The following is a 21,472-nucleotide window of genomic DNA, read 5'->3' on the forward strand; positions in this document are numbered from 1 at the left end:
CTTCACGTTAATGCTTTAATTTTCCTGGGCCTTGTTAAAAAGCAGGGCATATTTTCTTTTGCTGATAGTGTGAATTATATTTAAGTAATTATTTTATAATTAATGTTATCTAATTCAATTTCTCTAAAACATTATCATTTACATTTATGCATTTGGTAATTGCTTTTATCCAAAACGACTAATGCCGAGTTCAGATTGCATGATTTTTAAAGTAGTCGGGTGACGGGTCACACATGGGGTAGCGTTTAGTCGCTGCTGTTTTCAGACTGCATGATGGATCTGTGAGAGGGGGTTTCACACTGCATGACTTTACCATCAATCGGCGACAAATTTATCCCGGTCTGCAAACTACGTCTCACCAGTGTTGGGAAAAGTTACTTTTAAAAGTAATGCATTACAATATTAAGTTACTCCCCTAAAAAGTAACTAATTGCATTACTTGGTTACTTTTCATAGAAAGTAATACTTACGTTACTTTTAAGTTACTTTTGCGTTACTTTTTCTTACTTGGCTGAGGCTTGATCTTTTTCAAATCACAAAAATGTCAAGCTCTGGCATGGCCTGCCATCTGAATTTCTGACTCAAACTGTTCCCGCTCAGGCGCACACAGTGCGTAATTCTACGTTAATATGTTCAGATTAATTCACTACATTATTTTATTTTTAAATTGAATTGATACTGAAAAGAAACTTGCATTACTTTTTTAATGTGTAGATTTATAAATGAATGCGTTACTTTACTCGTTACTTCAGAAAACAGTATTACGTAATGCGCGTTACTTGTAATGCGTTACCCCCAACACTGCGTCTCAAAACCTAACGCACACGAGACAAGTGACAAGGAAACAACGCAAGGTTACGCGTGCAAGACCAGAGTTCTCACGTGAGAAACGGATTATTATTAAAATAGGTAGCCTGCAAGAAGCTTACCATACAAATTGCATGTGTGCTCATTTGCAGCAGAAAGAAGAAATATAGATTATGAAGGAGGAAATGGTTGGGGAGACTCCTCCCCGAACTTCCAGCTGCCCTGTATGTTGCTCTCTCATTGGCTGTAGGTCATCGCTGATGTTATTTTCAGTCAAAACACCTTTCACACGGCCTGATTTTGAATCGCTGACAGGTTCAGATATCTACAAGCATGATTATCTCAGATCGTGTCTTTGATAACTGTGATTTTGGGCGTTTGTCTGTGATTTCTCAAAATATGTCAGCGAGTCAAAATCAGGGCTAAAATCGTGCAGTCTCAACTCGGCATTAAAGAGCATTTAAGGTAAACTTTTTATCAATATGTTTGTTCCCTAGGGATCAAATCACGATCATTTGCGCTGCTACTTTTTAGGACCAGAAATAGAAAAAAACTGTTTACAACCAAATGGTTGCCATTTGCAAACAACACTTCCATAGCTGGCACACTACGAACCAATTAGCTGCTAAACACCATCTTGCATCAAGAGTGCCAGTCGCAATGATGAAATTTAGACTGAAGTAAAGAATGAAGAGTGAAGTGGAGAGAATAAAAAATAGACAATTTATCACCAAGTCTGTAAAAAATCAGTCATATTTTTGTGATGCATACAATTATCTAACATAGTGAAAAGAACATTCTGTAAAAATGTAATGATTTATTTCATATTGACTGAGTAAGATCATGTCATAGATTGAAATCAAACTTTATCAAGACTTTACCCTGGATTTCACAGACATGGTCTCATTTCTAAAGTATCATGCTGTCCAATGTGTTGTTACACTGCAGTAATGACTGACATCAGTCTAATCCTGCTTGCCGTGGGCTTTTTCGGGCTAAGGGGCGTGATTAACACAATGGAGACCACAGTCATTAGAGTTAATGGTATGATGTGGGGTCTCGGTGGTATGAGGAGGTGATTAGTTTTAATGATATGGCCACTGATGAATATGAAGGGACAATAGCCAGTGGGTTTCTCTTGCTCTTGAGACCATTCACCACATATTTAATGGTGAAATGGCCCGCTTTCATTAGAATACATTTGCTCGACTTTTTTCTGGACTGACGCTGAAACCGTATGTTTGAAGGACTTGGAGTATGAACAATCAGGACTCATAATGATTATAATCCCATCAATAGAAACTTAGTGGCGAGATTAATTTACAATACGTTAAAATAATTAAAGAAGAGAGAAGCCATACAAGACCCATGCTAGTTTTGAAGCCTGCCTTTGCGAATTAAGAAATTTAGGAGTGACAGGACATGAGTGGCATGGCCCTTAAATATTTCCTTCAGCAACAGTAAACCATTTAAATGACAGTCAGTCATAATGATTCACATCAAAGCTGAAGCTGTCTGCCTTTAGCAAAACCAGTCTTTAGACCTGCAACGTTATTATTTTGACTTTGACGGTTTCGTCTGGTCATTGTAAGCAATTCCTAAAACGAAACAGACTTCTGATGATATTGACAATCTGCTGGCTTTTCTCCTTATAGCTGTTCTATGCATGTACCTGATCAAAACCAAGCCTTTCGTAACATCTTGTAAAATCTTTTGATGTACAGTATTCACCCATGCAAAAAATTTATCAAGCAGATGTACTCATATACAGTATTATCCTCACAGAGGGAAAAAGCTTTTTGAGCATTTGAAATGAGCATGAGTGAGCCAGCGTGTATGTGCAATTCACTGCTCAAATGAGCAATCCTTTGAGAGTTTGTGTGTGTTTGAACCTCTAGCCAATGTAACATAGCCATTTACAATCCAGAAAGGCAGTAATTTACTCTGTGCTGCTATTTCAGCGCTTTAATAAGTACTATCACTGGTGACAGTGTAAATTTTACAAGGCAGATAGAAAATGGTGGCTGGCATCCTGAACAATATTCTGGAGAGAAGTAAAGAGAAACCCTGTTGTTTCATGAAGTTATTTTGCAAATTTCCTATCATAAATATATCGAAACTTTTATTTTTGTGAGTGAATGCAATGCTAAGGACTTCATTTGGACAACTTTAAAAGGCAATTTTCTCAATATTTAGATTTTCTGAACCATCAGATTCCAGATTTTCAAATAGTTGTATTTCTTCCAAATATTGTCCTATCCTAACAACATACATCAATGGAAATGTATTTATTCCTCTTTCAGATTATGTAAAATCTCAATTTCAAAAAATTGACCCTTATGGCTGGTTTTGTAGTCCAGGGTAACATAATACTCATGTACTCATGAGGGTCACATATGGCGTTTTTGCATTTCACAGTACCCCACGGTTTGGTCTGGGTCAGGTCAGCTTACTTTTGGGTGCAGTACATAGTACCCAATACTTTTTTTAGTACCACCTCAGTCGGGGTTCCAAGTGACCCAAGCTGATTCCAAAACGTGACGTGAAACAAAACACTGTAGATCACTGATTGGTCTGAGAGATTCGTCACTACCAGCGTCATCATCGCTATATTGTAAAAGATTAGCTTTACCTTCATGCTAGCTTGCGCTGTCTCGAGTAAACCTGTTGTCATCTGTGCTTAGCTGTAAGTTCCCAAACTGAAAAACATCCACCACTATAACAGTTTTTTTCCAGACTTTGTGGCGGCACATTCGCATCCGTATATTTGCTTAAATGCAACTTAAATGAGGCTCAGCAGAGCGAGTCGACTGACGGCACGAGTGTTTATACAAAAACTGTGAGACAGATGTAGTGATAAACGCGATGTGCAAACATCTATTTGTGGTGGTCAATTTTAATTTTGTGGCGGACTGAGAAATAAATGAATGTATAGGAATGTACAACGATGCTCTCATATGATGTCACAGCAGTAGGCAGCGCAAATATAGTGACACACCTATAATCCCTCCCACTCCGAAGTATAACCAAACTCGATGGAAAAGCTAACCAAGCCAAAGTGAGGTGAGCTGACCTGACCCAAACCATGGGGTACTATGCAATGGAAAAGTGCCAATATAATCACTGAAAAAAACAAACTTTTTGGTGTAGTAATATATATTAGATTAACTCTCATAATTTCTACATAATAATATTAACATTTATTGAGAACTAGATTTTCCTAAGTAAAATTATGATAATACACAATTATTTCATGTAGAAAATGAACTGTGTGGGAATAGCAAGTCTTATTAGATATTTTCTTGTATAATTTAACTGTTTTATAGTCACTGCACATAGTCCTAAAATAATTAAGTACATTTTAATCAAAACTTTAGCAGATTCAAGTAAAAAAAAATCTTAGTTAATTTAACTTATGAATATTAAATTCATCAAACTAAAAAAATTCAAGTAAAATTAACTTAAATTAAGGAATACCCACAATCATTTGCGCCTGAATATTTTTATTTTTTAAGCTTTATCACAGAATAAGAACTGATAAGAACCTTAACTACATAAATATTTGTTAATAAAATGTCATAAAGGTTTAAGCTCTTATATTATTGATGTTGTTTTGTTGTAAATAATAATTTTGTGAAGTCACCGTTCAGGTGATCAGTGTTTCTTTACATGAACCCTGTTCGGAGCATTATATTGCATTTCTCTCCACAGTGCTGAAAATGCATGTCAACAACACAGCTTGTGTGCGTTTTTGTTCAGAATCAAGTTTATTCAATGACTGACTTAGAGTCAGTAATGAATTTTGGGTTATAATGCCATTTATAACACTAAAAATAACTAAGTCTGTTGAACTATAAAGAAAATAACAAACAGTAAATATGATTTATTTAATATTTTTAGGACAGCAATGCTTCAATTAAAAAAAACGAATAGACTTTACCTAAACGATTAAAATAAATCTAACTTCTAAAAAAAATTATGTAGTAACATTAAGTAACATTTACTTAATTATTTAACATATGATTTCATGCATTATTAAGTAGATTTTATTTCATTTTAGTAGGTAAGTTGTACTTAAAAAAGCAGTAAATTTTACTTTAAAAAGTTTGTGCATATTAAGGATTTTTAAGTAAATTTAAAAGTTGTTTTTTTAGTGTACGTATAAATGATTCTTATGAGCAAGTTCAATTAATCTGTCAAATATTCACGATTATAAGATTCATACATTATCACATTTTTATGATGAGTCATTTACTGATTATCACAGTGACTAAACTAACATCCCATTAACTTACTAAAATCGCTTAAAGTCAGTCTGGTCTGTCTGAAAATAAACCTTTTTTGTGTATGTGAACCAAATTTTAAATGTGACTAAAATAAAAACATTAAACTATGAATTAAATCTTGCATGGTCTAACATGAACAAGTGCAGAAGACTTCCACATAAGGTTTATTCCAGTGCTCTTAATTTGCATTTTAATGCTTGCCATTTTTGCAAGCCATCTCTTGCATTTATAAGAAGCCTCTTATCACATCCATCCAGTGCTATTTGCTGTGACTTACATGGACCCTTTGGTATCCAGCAGCAATCGAGACTGACACGCCAGAAGTCATTTAAAATGCATAATCAGAATATAAAATCCTGGATAACATGAGTTTGACCACTGTGGTGTTCTTAACACAAACGATCAAGGCAGGACTTCTAACAAGAAACATGTCCAAAAACCTGCTGCTTTCTGAAGACATCCCAGGATTTATACTAATCCTTCAGCAAGCAAATCTTTGAAGTGGACTTCAGAGACACTGGCATGTTTGAGTCCAAAAAAATCTCAGCTTTTCTTTACTTTTTGTAATTGTGACATTACTTGCCACAACAAATGTGCATCGGATGCTTATGAAAAACCTTGTTGATGAATCCATAACCCTTTGATTCAGAGTTAGGTTTCAAAATGCAAATAGCATGTACTCTTGATAAGAACAAATGAAGACACACACACACTTTGTACATGTTCAAAAATATCTCACAGCACCCAGCAGGCAATAACGCTGCAATGTTTGTCAAGTCTTTAAGCCCGACTGCTGCTCAATCAGCATGGAGTCTGGTTTTCATTTAGTTTATGGCGCAAAGAAATGCCTATAAAAGGCTGTTAATAATTCCTATTACCATTATTAACTGCACACTACAAATACATCTCATAATGTAGCCCTGTCTACCATCTTATTACACTATTAATTCCTCTGGTGGAGGGTTGGACAAATGGGGATAGAATATCAATATCTGTCAGCAAAATGGAAATGAAGGTTTTAAAATATATCTTTGGTTTTCAAATGGTTATTGAAGTTTTTCCCCGTCTGTGAAGATAACTTTTCAGAACTTTTCATATTTACAATTCTTTTCTCGTATAAGAATTGACTTTCTAATCATGAAGTAAATAAAAACTAATTACTTACCCTACAGTTTCCTAGTTCCTCCGCAGTGAGAATAATTTTACCACAGTTCTTCCCAGGTATACCACTACAAGAATAACACACACACACGTATAGTGCATTAATACTCCATGTTAGGGCAGGGGAGGAATAAATAAAAAAACATAACAACAACACGCCTATAATTAAAGCTGATACAACAAAAGAAGTAAAAAAAATGCAATCTGGGAGTTTACAAAAAACGTGCATTAATAAGGAGCTTAAAATTATGCATTTGGGTTGATGAAAACTGGATACTACAGTTCAGCTCAGTGTTTTGCCTAAAACACATACAGAACAGAGTGCAGACTATGAAGGATATTAGCTTTAAATCTTCTGCAAAGGTTTTTCACTAGATGTTGAAACATGGCTGTGGGAATTTGCTTTCAACACAAAAAATCAAACTGTTTATGGACATTGGTCCACGCACAAAGACTATGTGAAGCTGGAAAATAACTTGTACATCCCTTATTCCCAAAGATTTAAGACAGCCTGATCTCACGAAACTTCCGCGTTACTGTAAAAAAAATCCGTAAAAATTGCAGCTGAGTTGCCGGTAACTTACTGTTATTTACTGGCAACATTTTGTTCAAAGTTAAATGAACATTTAACATTTACAAGTCTTTGTCTTTACAGAGTAAAACTAAAAAAAACAGCATCAAACAAAACATTTTGGGAAACAAAATCTGAAGCAAAAAAACAGAAAAAGGTTGATGATGATTTCTGGTTTCCAGAATGCTTTGCATGAGACTGTTATTGTATAGTTTTATTCTGTAATGATAAAGTCTTGTTAATATTTAAAATTTATTTAACTTTGAACAAACTCTTGCCAGTAAAGAACATAAATTTAAATCTACGGTAAATTACCGGCAACCCAGCTGCAATAACATTGTAATTTCTATTTTGCTCATTTATCCGTGTCATTGTCACAGAGCTCCGCATTTTCCATGTCCGTACCACGGACTTTCTTTTCCGTGTCAGTTTCACTTATTGGTTACTCAATTGTCTTTCCCATTTTCTTACCATTGTCTCTTGGGTTTGGGGTAAGAACTACTTTGTGTTACATAAAATGACATCCAAACCCAACTCTAACCCTAACGCCAGACAACAATTGTTTAAAAATCAGAAATATAAGAAGTATAAACCAGTAGTTTAAGTGACATCCTAACCCAAACCCCAAATCTAACCCCAAACCCAAGTGACAATGGTTTAAAAATAGGAAAACCAATTGAGTAACAAATGACACGGAAAAAAAGTCTGTGATACGAACACGGAAAAATGCGGAGATTCGTGACAATGACACGTATAAAGGAGCAAAATATTCTGTGACTATAAGACGGAAGTTCGTGAGATCAGGTTGCATGAGATGGTTGCAAAGTCAACCATAGGTCAACAACTTCAACATAGTTCTTAAACCATAAAGTGTTAACCAAATTCAAATGTTGCAAATTGAAAGAGAAAAAAGATTATTATTTATAGGACAAAATTTTATAGACAAATGACAATAATAATTCAAAGAAATGGAATCCATGTCAGCATTAACCTTCTGGGTTTAAGGAAGCAAAATCGGATACATTGGTTATATATGTTATCTTTACCCCTAAGCTATTAGACAACACTTAAATGAAACCTACTTTATTCTGTCTGACTGTATTTCATAAATAAAGAACCAAAAATATAAATATTGTGTCATAGTTTAGTGGGCAATGCTTTGACATTGTTGTACAAACATGCATTCGGCAACCTGAGTTTGATGTGCGTTTCCAGACTTTAGGTCTTTTGCTGACCCCATTCACCTCTCTACACCCTGTACTTTTCTGTCCTCTCCCAACACACTGTTGGCAAAAATGCCCCCAAATACCTGAACAAAATCTTCTTGTGTGGCAAGATTAACAGCCGAACAGATTCTTGGATTCAATTTTTGGACATACAGTAAATCCATAACAAGTAAACAGGGTTAAGCGACAGAAGCCAACTCATTTTCTGTGGGTCAGACCCAGAAGGCTAGCAAATTAGTGTTTTTGGAGACGTTTAGTTTATACATGTAATAAGATAAAAAATATAAAATCACAGATTACATAGAAGTTAAAAAGTTATAAAAGCTTTAGAACCAGGCAGTTTGTAAAAATTGTAGACAGTATTACTTCATTTGAAACCGTATAACTGTGGAAACACAGCCAGCTGTGAACAGGTCCCAGATCTAGAGCTTTATCAGGGGTGGTCTCTGTCAGATACACGAATGCATTAATAACTGAGAACAACCAAAGTTTCACTAAAGTTGAGAAAGTATGCATGTCATGACAGCATTATTAAAAAATCTTGCACTGCGGTTGCAGACACACCAATGGGCCGCCAATTGTAAGGCAGTTGTATTTGTCTCAGTAGCAAAAACGCCATTCAACCCATATTCATTCAGAGGCTGCTGTACGTACAATGCAGCAGAAAGTCTAGAATGATGAAATTGTTTGAAATGGCATTTCAGTTTCTTATTACAACCCCCAGTGGTGTGCCAGTTTGTTTATTTGGAAAGTGGCTTTTAACACTCTACGCACTCTGTGTTGGCCATGCTCTACAGAGGAGCAAAATCAATGGTGCTCACATCCCTCCATTCTGCATTCCCAATTGATTAGAGTCCGGTCAACACCAGAACCCCTTGGTGCCTTTACCAGGCTGTTTCAATCTTATTATCCAAACTCACCATTTACCTTTCATCTAAACTAAGAAAGCCATATTTGAAATGCATAGGGTCCACACTGGAAAATGAGTCTTTCTCAGATGTTAAAGTAAAGGTTTCTCAGTTGAGGAAAATTATAACCTTCCTCTTTATGTAGAAAAGTTCAAGTGCAAATGAAAATGTGTAGAAGTTCGCCCAAAAGTGACATCTAAATATATAGGTCACACACAAAAACTAAAAGAATTGTTAAAGCAAGAGAACCCAGATGCCATGATGTGAATTTTATGACAAAATACACCCCTAGAGTTAAACATTTGATTTTATCGTTTTGGAATACATTCAGCCGATCTCCGGGTCTGGCGGTACCACTTTTAGCATAGCTTAGCATAATCCATTGAATCTGATTAGACCATTAGCATCGCGCAAAGATATTGCGCAGCAGATGAAAATAGTCCCCTTAATATCTTTCAATGGCAGGAGACTATTTTCGGGCACTGTGTAATATCATTGCGCCTCCTGCAGCCATGTTACAGCAGCAAAGTCCTTGATTATTACGCCAGAATGAAAGTATTGTTCATACCCATATCTGCCTAGAAAATCGCAACTTTTAATTTTCCATCTGTCTTAGTACACGATGTAACTACAGAAGAGTCAAGTTTAAATAGGAAAAATATTGAAACTCTTTGGTTATTTTTCAGAGCGATGCTAATGGTCTAATTAGATTCAATGAATTGTGCTAAGCTATGCTAAAGGTGCTAGCGCCAGAATCAGAGATCAGCAGAATGGATTCCAAAACGGTAAAAATCAAATGTTTAACTGTGGGTCTACACCAAACGCGAAGCGTGCAATCGCACCGCGTTGCTCGCTCTAGATTACTCGCTGGATTTAACTTCGTGTCATGCGAATTTTTGCGTTTGAGGCGAATAGCCCGTCATTCGCATCGCCCCACGCAAGGACGCATCTGATCGCGTCTTTGCATTGACTTTGTATGTAATCTACTCGCGCAAATCATTGAACTCGCATCTGGTGTAAACCCACAGTAACTCTAGGGGAGCTGGGAAATGAGCATATTTTCAAAAAAAGTGGAGTGTCCCTTTAAGGAAACATCATTTGGAGCTTCAAAAAATATAAAGCAAGGTCGGCACACAGAACCTCAAAAAGTATTAAAAAAAATGAATCATGAACTCTCAAATAACGTGACTTTTTGAGCATGCAGGCTCTTCCTCAGACTGTATCAACTAAAAATTTCAGATAAAAAACAACAGCATAGGTATGAAATGATGAACGCTATCTCACGAGCATTCATATATTTTACGAGTTGGCTAATTTGTATTAATTCATACAACCACAATCGTAAGCTTTGGTACTGTCAGGACTCTGCCACGAGAATCTTGTTTTATATTTATGTTTTATAGTGATGGCAGGGTTCTGACAGTCATGTGGAGGCTCATGCCTTGTTTATTGTGGCATGTGCCTCTGGTGTCTCTTCTCTAGTCCCCGCCCCCCTTGTTCTCCCTGTTAATTATTCATTATTACTTCATCCCTCGCACCTGTGTTGCCCTCGTTAAGTTTCCCTATTTAATCTCCTCTTGTCTCTTGTCTTGTGCTGGTTCATTGTGATCATTCGTGTCATGTTATGCTGTATGTCATGCTTTTCTTCAGTTTAGTTTTTAGTCTTGTTATTCAAGTTGTGTCAGCGTTTTGTATACCATGTTTTTTGTAGTTTTGCCCCCTCGTGGCCTTTTGTTTCATGTAATAAATGTTCAATGTTCACTCCCCCAATATCGTTTGCGTATGGGTTCATTCGACCTCAGTTCTTCACAGGTACGATTTGCCTTGACCCCTGTGACATTGAGGTCAGGTGCAAGGTTAGGGGTTCTGTTTCGTTGTTGTTGTTTTCATAAGAATCATACGATTTTGCACAATTAACTTCGTATGAATTGATACGTATTGTGCATTGTTGCCTAGTACAATATTTGTGTGACTGCTTGTTTAATTCATAACAGCATTATATCTTATCATCACATTAATGTTTAAATAATGCTGAAATTTATGTGAAAATTCAGTATAACTTCGAAATAAACCAGTAACCATTTGCCTATTATTAGATTTCATCAGCATTTACAACATTGTACCTGCCAAAGGAAAACTCAATAATGTTGACACAAGCAATAATAAGGATCTACAGTATACATACGCATGGCAAAGGAGATCAAGGCATCCATTGCACTTAACTTTAAGACTGATATCAGCTCTCTAACCTTGCAACTGGAACTAATCTACCTTTTCAAGCCAAATGGCTTATAAGTCAACATCACGCAGCCCAACCAGTTCACTATGATCAAACAGTACTTTAACAAAGTATGCACACAAAGCCCGTCCTTAAGGAACAGGTGGAATATATTTACATACTGATCAAAGATGAAAGAAAGTTGGTCAGAGAGAAAGAGTTAGGCAGTATTATGTTGAATATCTTGTGTCGTCGCTGCGCTCAATGCAGCCTCTTCTTCATCATCATGGCATCCATGGCTGCACGCCGTCTCATTTCACATGGGCAGGCCTGATTTGATCAATTCATCCGAGAAAAAGAGGTGATTTATGGAGGTACTCGTCAACCTAACAAATTGCTCCGCACTTGCAGCTTGTGAGGCAATTTTACACGGTATATCAGAAACTATTCATCACAGTGTTGACAAAAGTCTGGGATTTACAATAAGAAGATTTCTCTTCACTTCAGCTCTAATGAGTCGCAGAATGTTGATACTGAAAAAAATGGTGTCCTTTAAAAAATTAATCTGAATCAGTCTTGTATTGTTCAAACAAAATGATCTTGCATAACAGGACTTACCGGTAACCAGAATTGTCATTAAAAACAGCAGGAAGTGAGGAACGCTGCGAGTTTTTTGCACATTTCATCATTAGGATGAAAAATTATGCTGGTATTTAAATAGACAGCAGGTTGACAGGTGGCAACGGAAAACAGAACAGAGGAGATTCCGGTGTGCCATGATTAGAAGAGTAAATGTGAGGAACAACAGCAGAATGAGAAATAGAGAAAGATAGATTAAATATTCATGTGTTTCTTGGTATGCAAGTGAGTATGTGTGTGTAAGGTAAGTAAATCAGCTGATCCTGGAACAGCCTGAACAGACATAAACAACTCTGTTTGCAAGTGATAAGCCGAACATTCACAGACCACTGGGCCGTTAGGAAAACTTACATTCATCTTTCAAACAAAGAGATTAAGGGAATGAGTTTATCCAGAAATGTTTCAGGTGAAACTAAAACAAACAGATTGCAGAGGGCGAAAGCGACGGCTCGCTGCTTCTTTGCACCGACTGCATCACAGTCAGGCTGAATAACATAAAGCTCCAGAACTCCCTAAGGGGTTGAAATAAGATTATAACTTAAATCCAATTGCTTTTCATACTTAGACAAGCATTCATAATCCGCAAATACGCCAGCATTTGAATTAAGATCGGTGCGCCTTTTGCCACCACTTGTGGGTTTTGAGTTGCAATGGTCTCAAAACTCATAGGATCCGGTAAGGCACAATAGCAAGAGATAATATACTGATAAAGCCAAACAGACCAAAACTTTATCAGTAGATTATTGAAAAGGAAAATCAAAGCAGCACACACACACTCAGCTTTGTCGTGCTAGCATAATTCATAATTAATATGATACATCTAGGGTAAGCAACCGTAACTTTATCATAATGAGGAATCATTTTCTGCATCTAGAGCTACTTAAGAGGAATTGCAGTTAGATGAGCTTCAAAGGAACTATTGTTAATTGTTTTAAAATGAATGCATGCCTGCAATTAAATCTTATTCGTGAAAACACATGGTGTATGGCAACAGCTTCAACATAATGATGAGAATGTCTATGGTAAAATGGTAAAATGTTATTCTAGCTGAGATCTGAAGAAACTAAGAAGAAAAGATGGTTTCAAATGAAACTGTTAAGTATGAAAATTACACTTTAAAACATTGATGTAGCTTTGTTATTTAACCACTTTAACTTTCAATCAGTTTTTCTCTCTCAAGTAATATTTGAATTATTTTCTATAGATGGTTACAGCAGTAACAACATAAGCAGGCGGCTTTCGTGGTCAACACGTAACTTCCGGTAAAGTCTGCTTAGAATAAATAACAACAAAGTACTTTAAACGTAGCTTATTTATATAACAAGCAAAATAAACAACACGTAGATTACCTGGGAAACTAAAACATTTGTTATTTTCGACAAGGTATTTGTTCAAAAAATGATTTTCAAGAAAATATCTTCTCAGTATTTTTGTCTTGTTTTCAGTAAAAATATCTAAAAATTCTTAAATAAGGATGCTTTTTCTTGATGAGCAAAACGACCCAAGAAAATAAGTCTAGTTTTTAGACCAAAAAGTTTAAGTGATTTTGCATAAAACAAGCAAAAAAAAAATCTGCCAATGGGGTAAGCAATTAATTTTTCTTGAATTTAGCGTTTAAAGGTGCAGTGTGTAACTTTTAGAAGAATCTCTTGACAGAAATGCAACATAATATACATAACTATATTATCAGGAGTGTATAAAGACCTCAAATAATGAACAATTATGTTTTAACTATCTTAGCATAATAAGTTTTTATCTACATACACTGCGGGTCCCCTTACATGGAAGCCACCATTTTGTGTCACCATGTTTCTACAGAAGCTCTTAACGGACAAACTTTGTTTAATAAGTTGCCTTTGATGTAGACATGTTTGTCCTGTGGTATCTACCGTAGCTTCTCTATGCGTTTCAAAAGCGTGGGGTCAGCTGTGGACAAGCCGTTGGTTGCAATTTGCAACCTTACCACTAGATGCCGCTAAAATTTACACACTGTACCTTTAAGAAAAATGTTCAAGATTTTTTTGCTTACCCCATTGGCAGATTTTTTTGCTTGTTTTATTCACAAAATCACTTAAATTTGATATTTTTGGTCTAAAAACTTATTTTCTTGGGTCACTTTGCTCGTCAAGAAAAAGCATTTTAATTTAAGAATTTTTAGATATTTTTACTGAAAACAAGACAAAAATACTAAGATTTTTTTTCTTGAAAATCATTTTTTGTTGTGTAGTCAGAGCATTAAAAAAACTGAAACCCGAAGTAAAGTTCGGACCAGACGCGTATTGCATCACTGCACATGCGTCCGATGAAACCGTCTATATTAGTTAATTTCAAACTAAACTTGCCCAGTTTTCAACACGTAACTTTGAATTTTCTATTGGAGTCAAGTTCAGGCCAGCTAAGATTCATTATTTCAGGTAACTTGGGAGAGAGAAAATAAGTGAATGTTTATAAGTGGAACACAGTTATTTTCAACATTTTCCAGAAATGTTTATATTTTACCCAACAATGGGTTAAAACAACCAAGCATAGATTAAATTACAACCCAACGGGTTTATACATTTTTGACAATTTGTCACATTTTTAATGTATATTCTAAATGTATACTCCTATCCCTAAATTAGATTCAATTTTTTTATATTATTGCTTTAACACATCATAACTACCCCTCACCAAAATAATCAAAACAATAACATTATTTTTTTAAAGTTTGCAGTGTTTTCTTGATGATGGGATTCTGGAGTGTTTTCCCAGCGCTCATTATAAGTTTTATGTGACATAATGCATTTTCCTTTTGAAGCTATGTGACATTGCATTGTGACTGATGACATTCATATCTATAGCCTAATTTTGTTACCTCCTCTGTCTATAATCATATGCTGGTGTCTATTGTGGACTGTGCTTTAACAATGTGCCTATGTAGCGATGTCAGGGGTCTCTAAGTAGTGGTAAAAAAAAAATTTTCCGCTGAGTGTCAACCTAAGAAAGGTCACTGGGATGGCAACTTGCCTTTGATGGCAACCTCTATAGGTGAATAAGTCAACTAAAGTCAAAATAATAATGGGGGAATATCCATAAACTAAAATTTGCTGCCAGTGCTGGAGGATTTTTTATGGTCTGTCTGCAATCTAAGAACTCAGCCGAGAGCAATCAATGTATACATTATGATAACAATTTCCTTTCATAAGCGACCCAAGCCAGGAGTGCTTCCGTAGATAAAACGGTAAATGCATTTCCTGTCCTTAGCTCTCCAAATGTGACCGAATGGCTTAAAATTTCATTCTGTGAAAAGCACCTATAAAAAAACACCTTCAGTGTGTGTTTTGCATAATATGCAGTGGCTTAGATGATCATAGACTCCTGTGCTATTTGTGAATTCCAATTAAACTCATCCAAGATGATGGATTACCACTGACTTTAATTTAATCTGATTTATTAGATGTGACGTGCTCTGGGTCACTGTTTTCGCTCTGAAATACAGGACTGCACTGTTTATGTATGATTTTACAAGCAACATACATCATTCTTTCTGTGAAATCCAGGCTAAAATCTCATACTTTGCAATAGTTATGAGATTAAGATCATCAAAGTTTGATTTCAATCTTTGATTTCACATTGATTTTTTTATCTGTGACATGACCTCACTCAGTCAATATTAAAGATATTAACGTTATATTTTCATACAATGTTCTTTACATTACATATTAGATTTTTTTGTAGAAAACAGTACATCCCAAAAGCACAAGAGTTCATGTTTACATTCAGCGCCACGTTGTTTAAATAGCAAATGCATTTGAACCCAATTTTGCGCCTATGTTTGCTCTGGTCTGAAAACAAGGTGTGTTCAGGCACATTGTTGGCGCGTTGCTATTTTGAGGCAACTAAAATAGACTACACCGCTGATCAATTAAAACCTGGTCTAAAGTCTTAAGTCAATGGCACAATATTGTTTTTATTATTTAAAAAGAGTGTTAGTAATATGCGTCTATAACGGTACGACAACGTGCGTTTGCTCATTACACACATGGATGCGCAGCAGCACACAAACATTTTTAAATATGAAAAATTATAGGATTAAAATCTAAAAGATTATTATTGAGTCTCTTGGATATAAATGAGGACCGATTACGAGACGTTAAAAGGCGTAAAGAGCTGCTTCACCTGTAGCCTGGTAAGTTATTAAATGTTTTGCTTTAAACAAATGCAAATATTGCATTTAATTAAATGTTTTTAACGCTATCCCACAGATTCATTGTATATGATGACTTTGTACCTCTGGATATGGTGAGATGAGAACCTTTTTAAGTAATGTCTTTCAAACACTCACGCCGCTGTCGGTGCTGAAACGTTTTGGCTTTACGCACATTTGTAAATTCTTTATCTCCTGTTTGTTACACATAAAGTAGTTTTAGAGTATATACCTTTTCTTGCATATTTGTAAATAATTCTTAGAGATTAAACTGATCATGTAGGCTATCCATACATATACAGCAATTAAAAGCCTGCTATTTTTACTTCCATGATTGAAAGAAAACGACTTTTAAAGAGAACCAAAGGTTTTTATAAAAAAAATAATGGAGGTCTTCTTCCTCCACTTTTTTTAGTTTACAAAGTCCGTCATCTAAATAGGGAATCGGCATGGCGCAAGCTCAACTGGCCTTTAAAGGGGATGAGAGATAAAACTCTCATTGGTTTATTGCCCAAAACACACCTATTACTCATCACGACAATAGGAACAACCCTTTTAGACTGTGCACTAGGCGCACAAACCATTTTTCTTGCCGTTAGATTAGCAAAAGTGGATTCGGACATGCCCCTTTAGACTGTGCAGCATGCGCTTTAGACCATGCGCTTAGATCGTTAAAATAGGGCCCATTATGTGTCATTTTGTGTTGATTTTCTGTTCAAAAAAATAAAAGGGACAACACAAGATGTGTTAAAACAACACAAAATGTGTTGTTCCAATAATAACACATAGATGTGACACAAAATGTGTTGGTTTAACACAACCATTTTAAGAGTGTACCAGGTAAAATAGACCAACTGCTCATTTTTACAGTGTAGGTTTATCAAAGCCTTATGTTACTCCCACTTACCACAGTAATGTTTGAGCATCATCACACCACATTTTTACAGTTTGATTTGTTCATTTATTTCATTTTTTTTTTTTTTTTTGGAGTACATTGCTGAACCCTTTCTGCTGTTGCACTTTAAAGTCCATAGTGTAGTTTTTCTGTCTCGTTACTATTTAAATTCAAAAGCCCCTTTTCTTCAGTAAAAAGCTCAAACAGCCTGCAGTAAGAAACACATGTGATGGTCCCACAAGAGTAGCACATCGCACATCTAAAGCCTAGAAAAGACTCCCCAGCCCATCTCTCTCTCTCTCTCTCTCTCTCTCTCTCTCTCTCTCTCTCTCTCTCTCTCTCTCTCTCTCTCTCTCTCTCTCTCTCTCTCTCTCTCTCTCTCTCTCTCTCTCTCAGTGCAGCTCAGCATCATGCATTTTCAGAGTCAAACCACACTTGTCCTGTTTAACCAGATATAAAGTGCAGGACCAATCCATCAGCATGGCATAATGACCTAATGCCTCAGGCCAAAAGCATCAGGCCAGTCACACTGAAAGTCACGTGCCTGATGGATTTTTGAGCATAAATGGATCTGGGATGTGACTTCTAACAGAAAATATTAAGTTGAACAGTTATTGGAGGCATAAAATACCATAGGTTCCTATTGTGCACTACCGTACCTCCTCAAAAAACTTTTTTGGCCATAGTGACTGTAGTGTTGTATTACAATGTTAAAGGTGGTCTAAGCGTATCCGTGAGACGTCACTTTTTGTTGATGTTTGAACTGTTTTCAAACAAACTGAGCGTAGTTAACTCCTCCCCCTCCCTCTCCCTTCCATGCTTTAATGAACGCGGCCAACCCCCACCCCCAAATCCTTCTTGTCGTTTATTGGCTGGAATACTTTGTTTTGTTTTGTGGTGATAGGTTTGGCCACTGTGTTTATATTGCAGTTTGCGAAGCCTGGGCTGTCTACAGTGATCGCTTTTTTTACAGTTTGATCAGTGGACAGGCAGCAAGCAGATAGTGAGGAGATGTTTGCTGTATGTAACAAAAAATGTTATGGTCTAAAACGCGTGAATTCGCTTAGAGCACATTTAATGTTAAACATTTTTGGGATGTGACGTTATTTTTGTGATGTGCAGGTGCAATGGATCGTGTACAAACCAACAGGGTGTCAGAATAGTATATGTTTATACTTCTCATCCAACCACAATCAAATTCACTCTATCCGGATGCGTGATTAATCTGTTTTTTATTTGAACGATGACAAGCAGGTATGAAAACAAGCCAAAATGCAATAGGAGTAACAAGGTGATTTTTAAAATGTAAGCAGTAGAAAGTACAGATATTTGCGTTTAAATGTAAGGAGTAGAAATAAATAATCAGCTGAAAAATAATTACTCCAGTAAAGTAAGTATATATACACCCAAAATTTCTACTTAAAGGCGGAGTCCATGATGTTTGAAAGCCAATGTTGATATTTGAAATCACCTAAACAAACACGCCCCTACCCCAATAGAATCTGGACCTTCTGTTGATAGACCCGCCCCACACATACGCAAACCGGCATTTGATTTGATTTGATTGGCTATAAGTGTGTTTTGGTAGTCGGCCCGTCTCCTTTTCCAACGCGTTGTTCAAACATCGTGGACTCCGCCTTTAAGTAAGGTAACAAAGAATTTCTACTTTGTTACTTGACACCTCTGACAATGAACAATACTTCTATAGGATTTATTAAAACTTAGGTTATGTTATTTTCACCATTTACTAACAGTGGCGGGTCGTGACTGCTCTTCCAAGGGGCGCAAAATCAAAATAAGTGTCATGTGTGTTGCTAGTATTTTCAAAATATGTTTTGTTTGTTGCATCATGTGAACCATGTGCATCACGTGTTTTGTCAAAATAAGTGCCTGCTGCACACGTGTCAAAAGCGTTTATGATAAAAAAGACGCTCACAATCACAAAATACACGCAAGACACTCCCTTAACAGTAAACTCAGATTACGCATGAGATTATGCGAGTATCTGGCAAACGCGAACGTCTCTTTTATCATAAATCCTTTAGACGCGTCTGCAGCAGGCACTCATTTTGACAAAACACGTGATGCACATAGTTACGAACCACACACATGACGGGCCACATACATGTTGTGACAAACTTCGCATCGTGCACTTCGCATCGTGCGGCCGCAACTGTTTACTAATATATTATTAAAATGAAAAGTTGTAATTGTTAATAAGTTGTTACTGTTAATTAGTTAATGCACTATGAACTAACATGAATAACTGCATTAACTAACATTAGCAAAGATTAGTAAATGCTGAAAAATTGCTCTTTCTTAGTTCATGATAGCTAAGGCATTTACAAAGTTAACATTAACAAATACAACCTTATTGCAAAGTGTTACCAAAAAATCTGAATACGCCACCACCACTAAAGTGAGAAGATCATAGACATCCACAGGGGTAAATGTGCTGTATTCAATAAGAGTTAGGTTACCTCTCTTTCCAGTATCTCCTATATAAACACAATTTGAGAGACGTAATTCAATCTAAAGAAAAGTGATGTATTTGTGTATTTTCAGCACAGCACCATTGGAGGCGTTTATTAATGTCAGAGATGATGAATTTACTCTTTACAGTAGCCATGGGCTGTTTTTTTCTTATACACATGACACTATATATTCGTTCATTACCAGGCATACAACCCATCTATATTGAGCATCCAAACGTGTCATGTCAGATTTACTTTATTCCCAAAGAATGGACAAAAGCTTTAATGAAACCAACGATTCTAAATTAATTAGTATGATGTGAGTTGTATTAAGTTGTATGATTTTTGGAAAAAGCACAAATGAAGTCGAACCCTTAACACCAACGTCACTGGGACAAAAGCAAATTATACATATACTGTACATACAAAGAGATAAATTCCTATGAATTGTAGGTACGTATTGCCATAAAATTGTGCTGGTCTATAATAACTGCACTCAATGGATAGAGACAACACTGTGGTCTGTTTGCTGCAATGGATACAAAATAACAGCCCCATGGCTGTGGTGAGTTATTGAGGTGTTAAAAGAGGATGATATTAGAAGAGCTTGTGTGTGTGTGTGTGTGTGTGTGTGTGTGTGTGTGTGTGTGTGTGTGTGTGTGTGTGTGTGTGTGTGTGTGTGTGTGTGTGTGTGTGTGTGTGTGTGTGTGTGTGTGTGCGTGCATGTGTGATGAAGACAGCATGCTGTTCAAAAGCAGGTCATCACATACTCTTTAACAGTGTGAATTTACTGCGAGATTTCCACCTTTTTTATACTTTTATTCCTTTCATTATTATTACAGATTCACTTCATTAGTCTTCATTTCAAGTCAAACAACAATTATTTGACAGCATCACAGTTTTAGCTTTCACAAGCTTCTGTTCTTTCTCGCTCTCAATCACTCACACTGCCTGCCTTTATCTAGTCTAACACAGTCTGGAGAAACTGTACAGACATCAGGGGCTCCAATTCCCCCCTTAAGCTCCTAAACTCCCACAGATTCTTCATTCACCAGCCGAACAGCCCAGCTCATCATCATCCAAAATCTCTCCAATCACACTGTGCCTTCTCCACAGACATAAGGTCTATAAATGAAAGCAATTCAAACAAATCATCTCAGCCCAAGCCTTTTGATTCGATCAGTGGGGTCTGCTTTACCCACGAGCCTCTGTCTATATGTGCTAACCACACCCTCCAATCATCGGTGTACATCTACCTTGTAAACTTCAGCTCTTTTGTGTTTTCACTGCATTGAATACAACCAAGCAGCATCATTATAAAACACTTACAGGCTGTGGAGCGTCGGTGATGCGCATGTTTGATGCAGACCGCAGCAGTGTTTAACTTCAAAGCGGATGTGCTCGACAAACAACAATTACAGGTATTGTGCATGGCGGTGATGCCTTTTCAGTGTTTTTGTTTTTTTCTAATCATTTTCTGTATAGGGAGTTTTAAAATCCCTTAATAAGGAGTGCTGAAAAATCAAGCGATTCAACATGCTTCTGTATAGCTCAGTTATAGAGCATTGCATTAGCACTGCAGAAGGTCATGGGATTGAACCCAACATACATATTGATAAAAAATTAATGCCTTGTAATGCACTATAAATCACTTTGGATAAAAGCATCTGTCAAAATGCATAGATGTAAGTTCAAAGACGAATCACATGATTTGGGGGAAATGAATTTGGGAACGCAGTGAAATATGCTTATGAAGTTAATGATGATTAAATATAGAACAATTATAAACACAACAAGTATAAAATAATAAATATTTGAGGTTTACTGCAGAAATTTGAATATAGTAGGGGACAAAAGTGATGTCCAGGGAGGAAAATTTGGTTACCTTCAGGTTAGATTAAACCATTAAAATATGAGGCGTATGGTACAAAATGGACCAAACACATTTCAGGAATTTAGTAAGGGTTCCCCCACCTCAGTTAACTTCAAATTCAAGGACCTTTCAAGGACTTTCCAGGTCCAATACCCTCAATTTCAAGGACTAAATGTGGGGACACATTTTAAGTGAGAGCAAGGTTACATCGTGTAACCTTTTAAGATA

The 21,472-nt window shown here is 36.3% G+C and overlaps 1 protein-coding gene across 4 annotated transcripts in view; it reads right to left on the reverse strand.

Annotated features, from left to right (window-relative positions):
* cpne5a (copine Va) overlaps positions 1-21,472 on the reverse strand; it is a 79,955-nt gene that overhangs the window by 27,733 nt on the left and 30,750 nt on the right. For 3 of the 4 annotated variants that reach the window (XM_073867856.1, XM_073867855.1, XM_073867857.1), the window contains one exon: positions 6,259-6,322. In XM_073867856.1, coding sequence (XP_073723957.1) covers positions 6,259-6,322 — 64 coding nt within the window. Of the gene's footprint in view, positions 1-1,422; positions 1,483-6,258; positions 6,328-21,472 lie in introns of those variants that run through there. The other variant, XM_055168342.2, reaches the window with a different exon arrangement.

The sequence above is a fragment of the Misgurnus anguillicaudatus genome, chromosome 5 (genome assembly GCF_027580225.2).
Source record: "Misgurnus anguillicaudatus chromosome 5, ASM2758022v2, whole genome shotgun sequence".
NCBI lineage: Eukaryota > Metazoa > Chordata > Actinopteri > Cypriniformes > Cobitidae > Misgurnus > Misgurnus anguillicaudatus.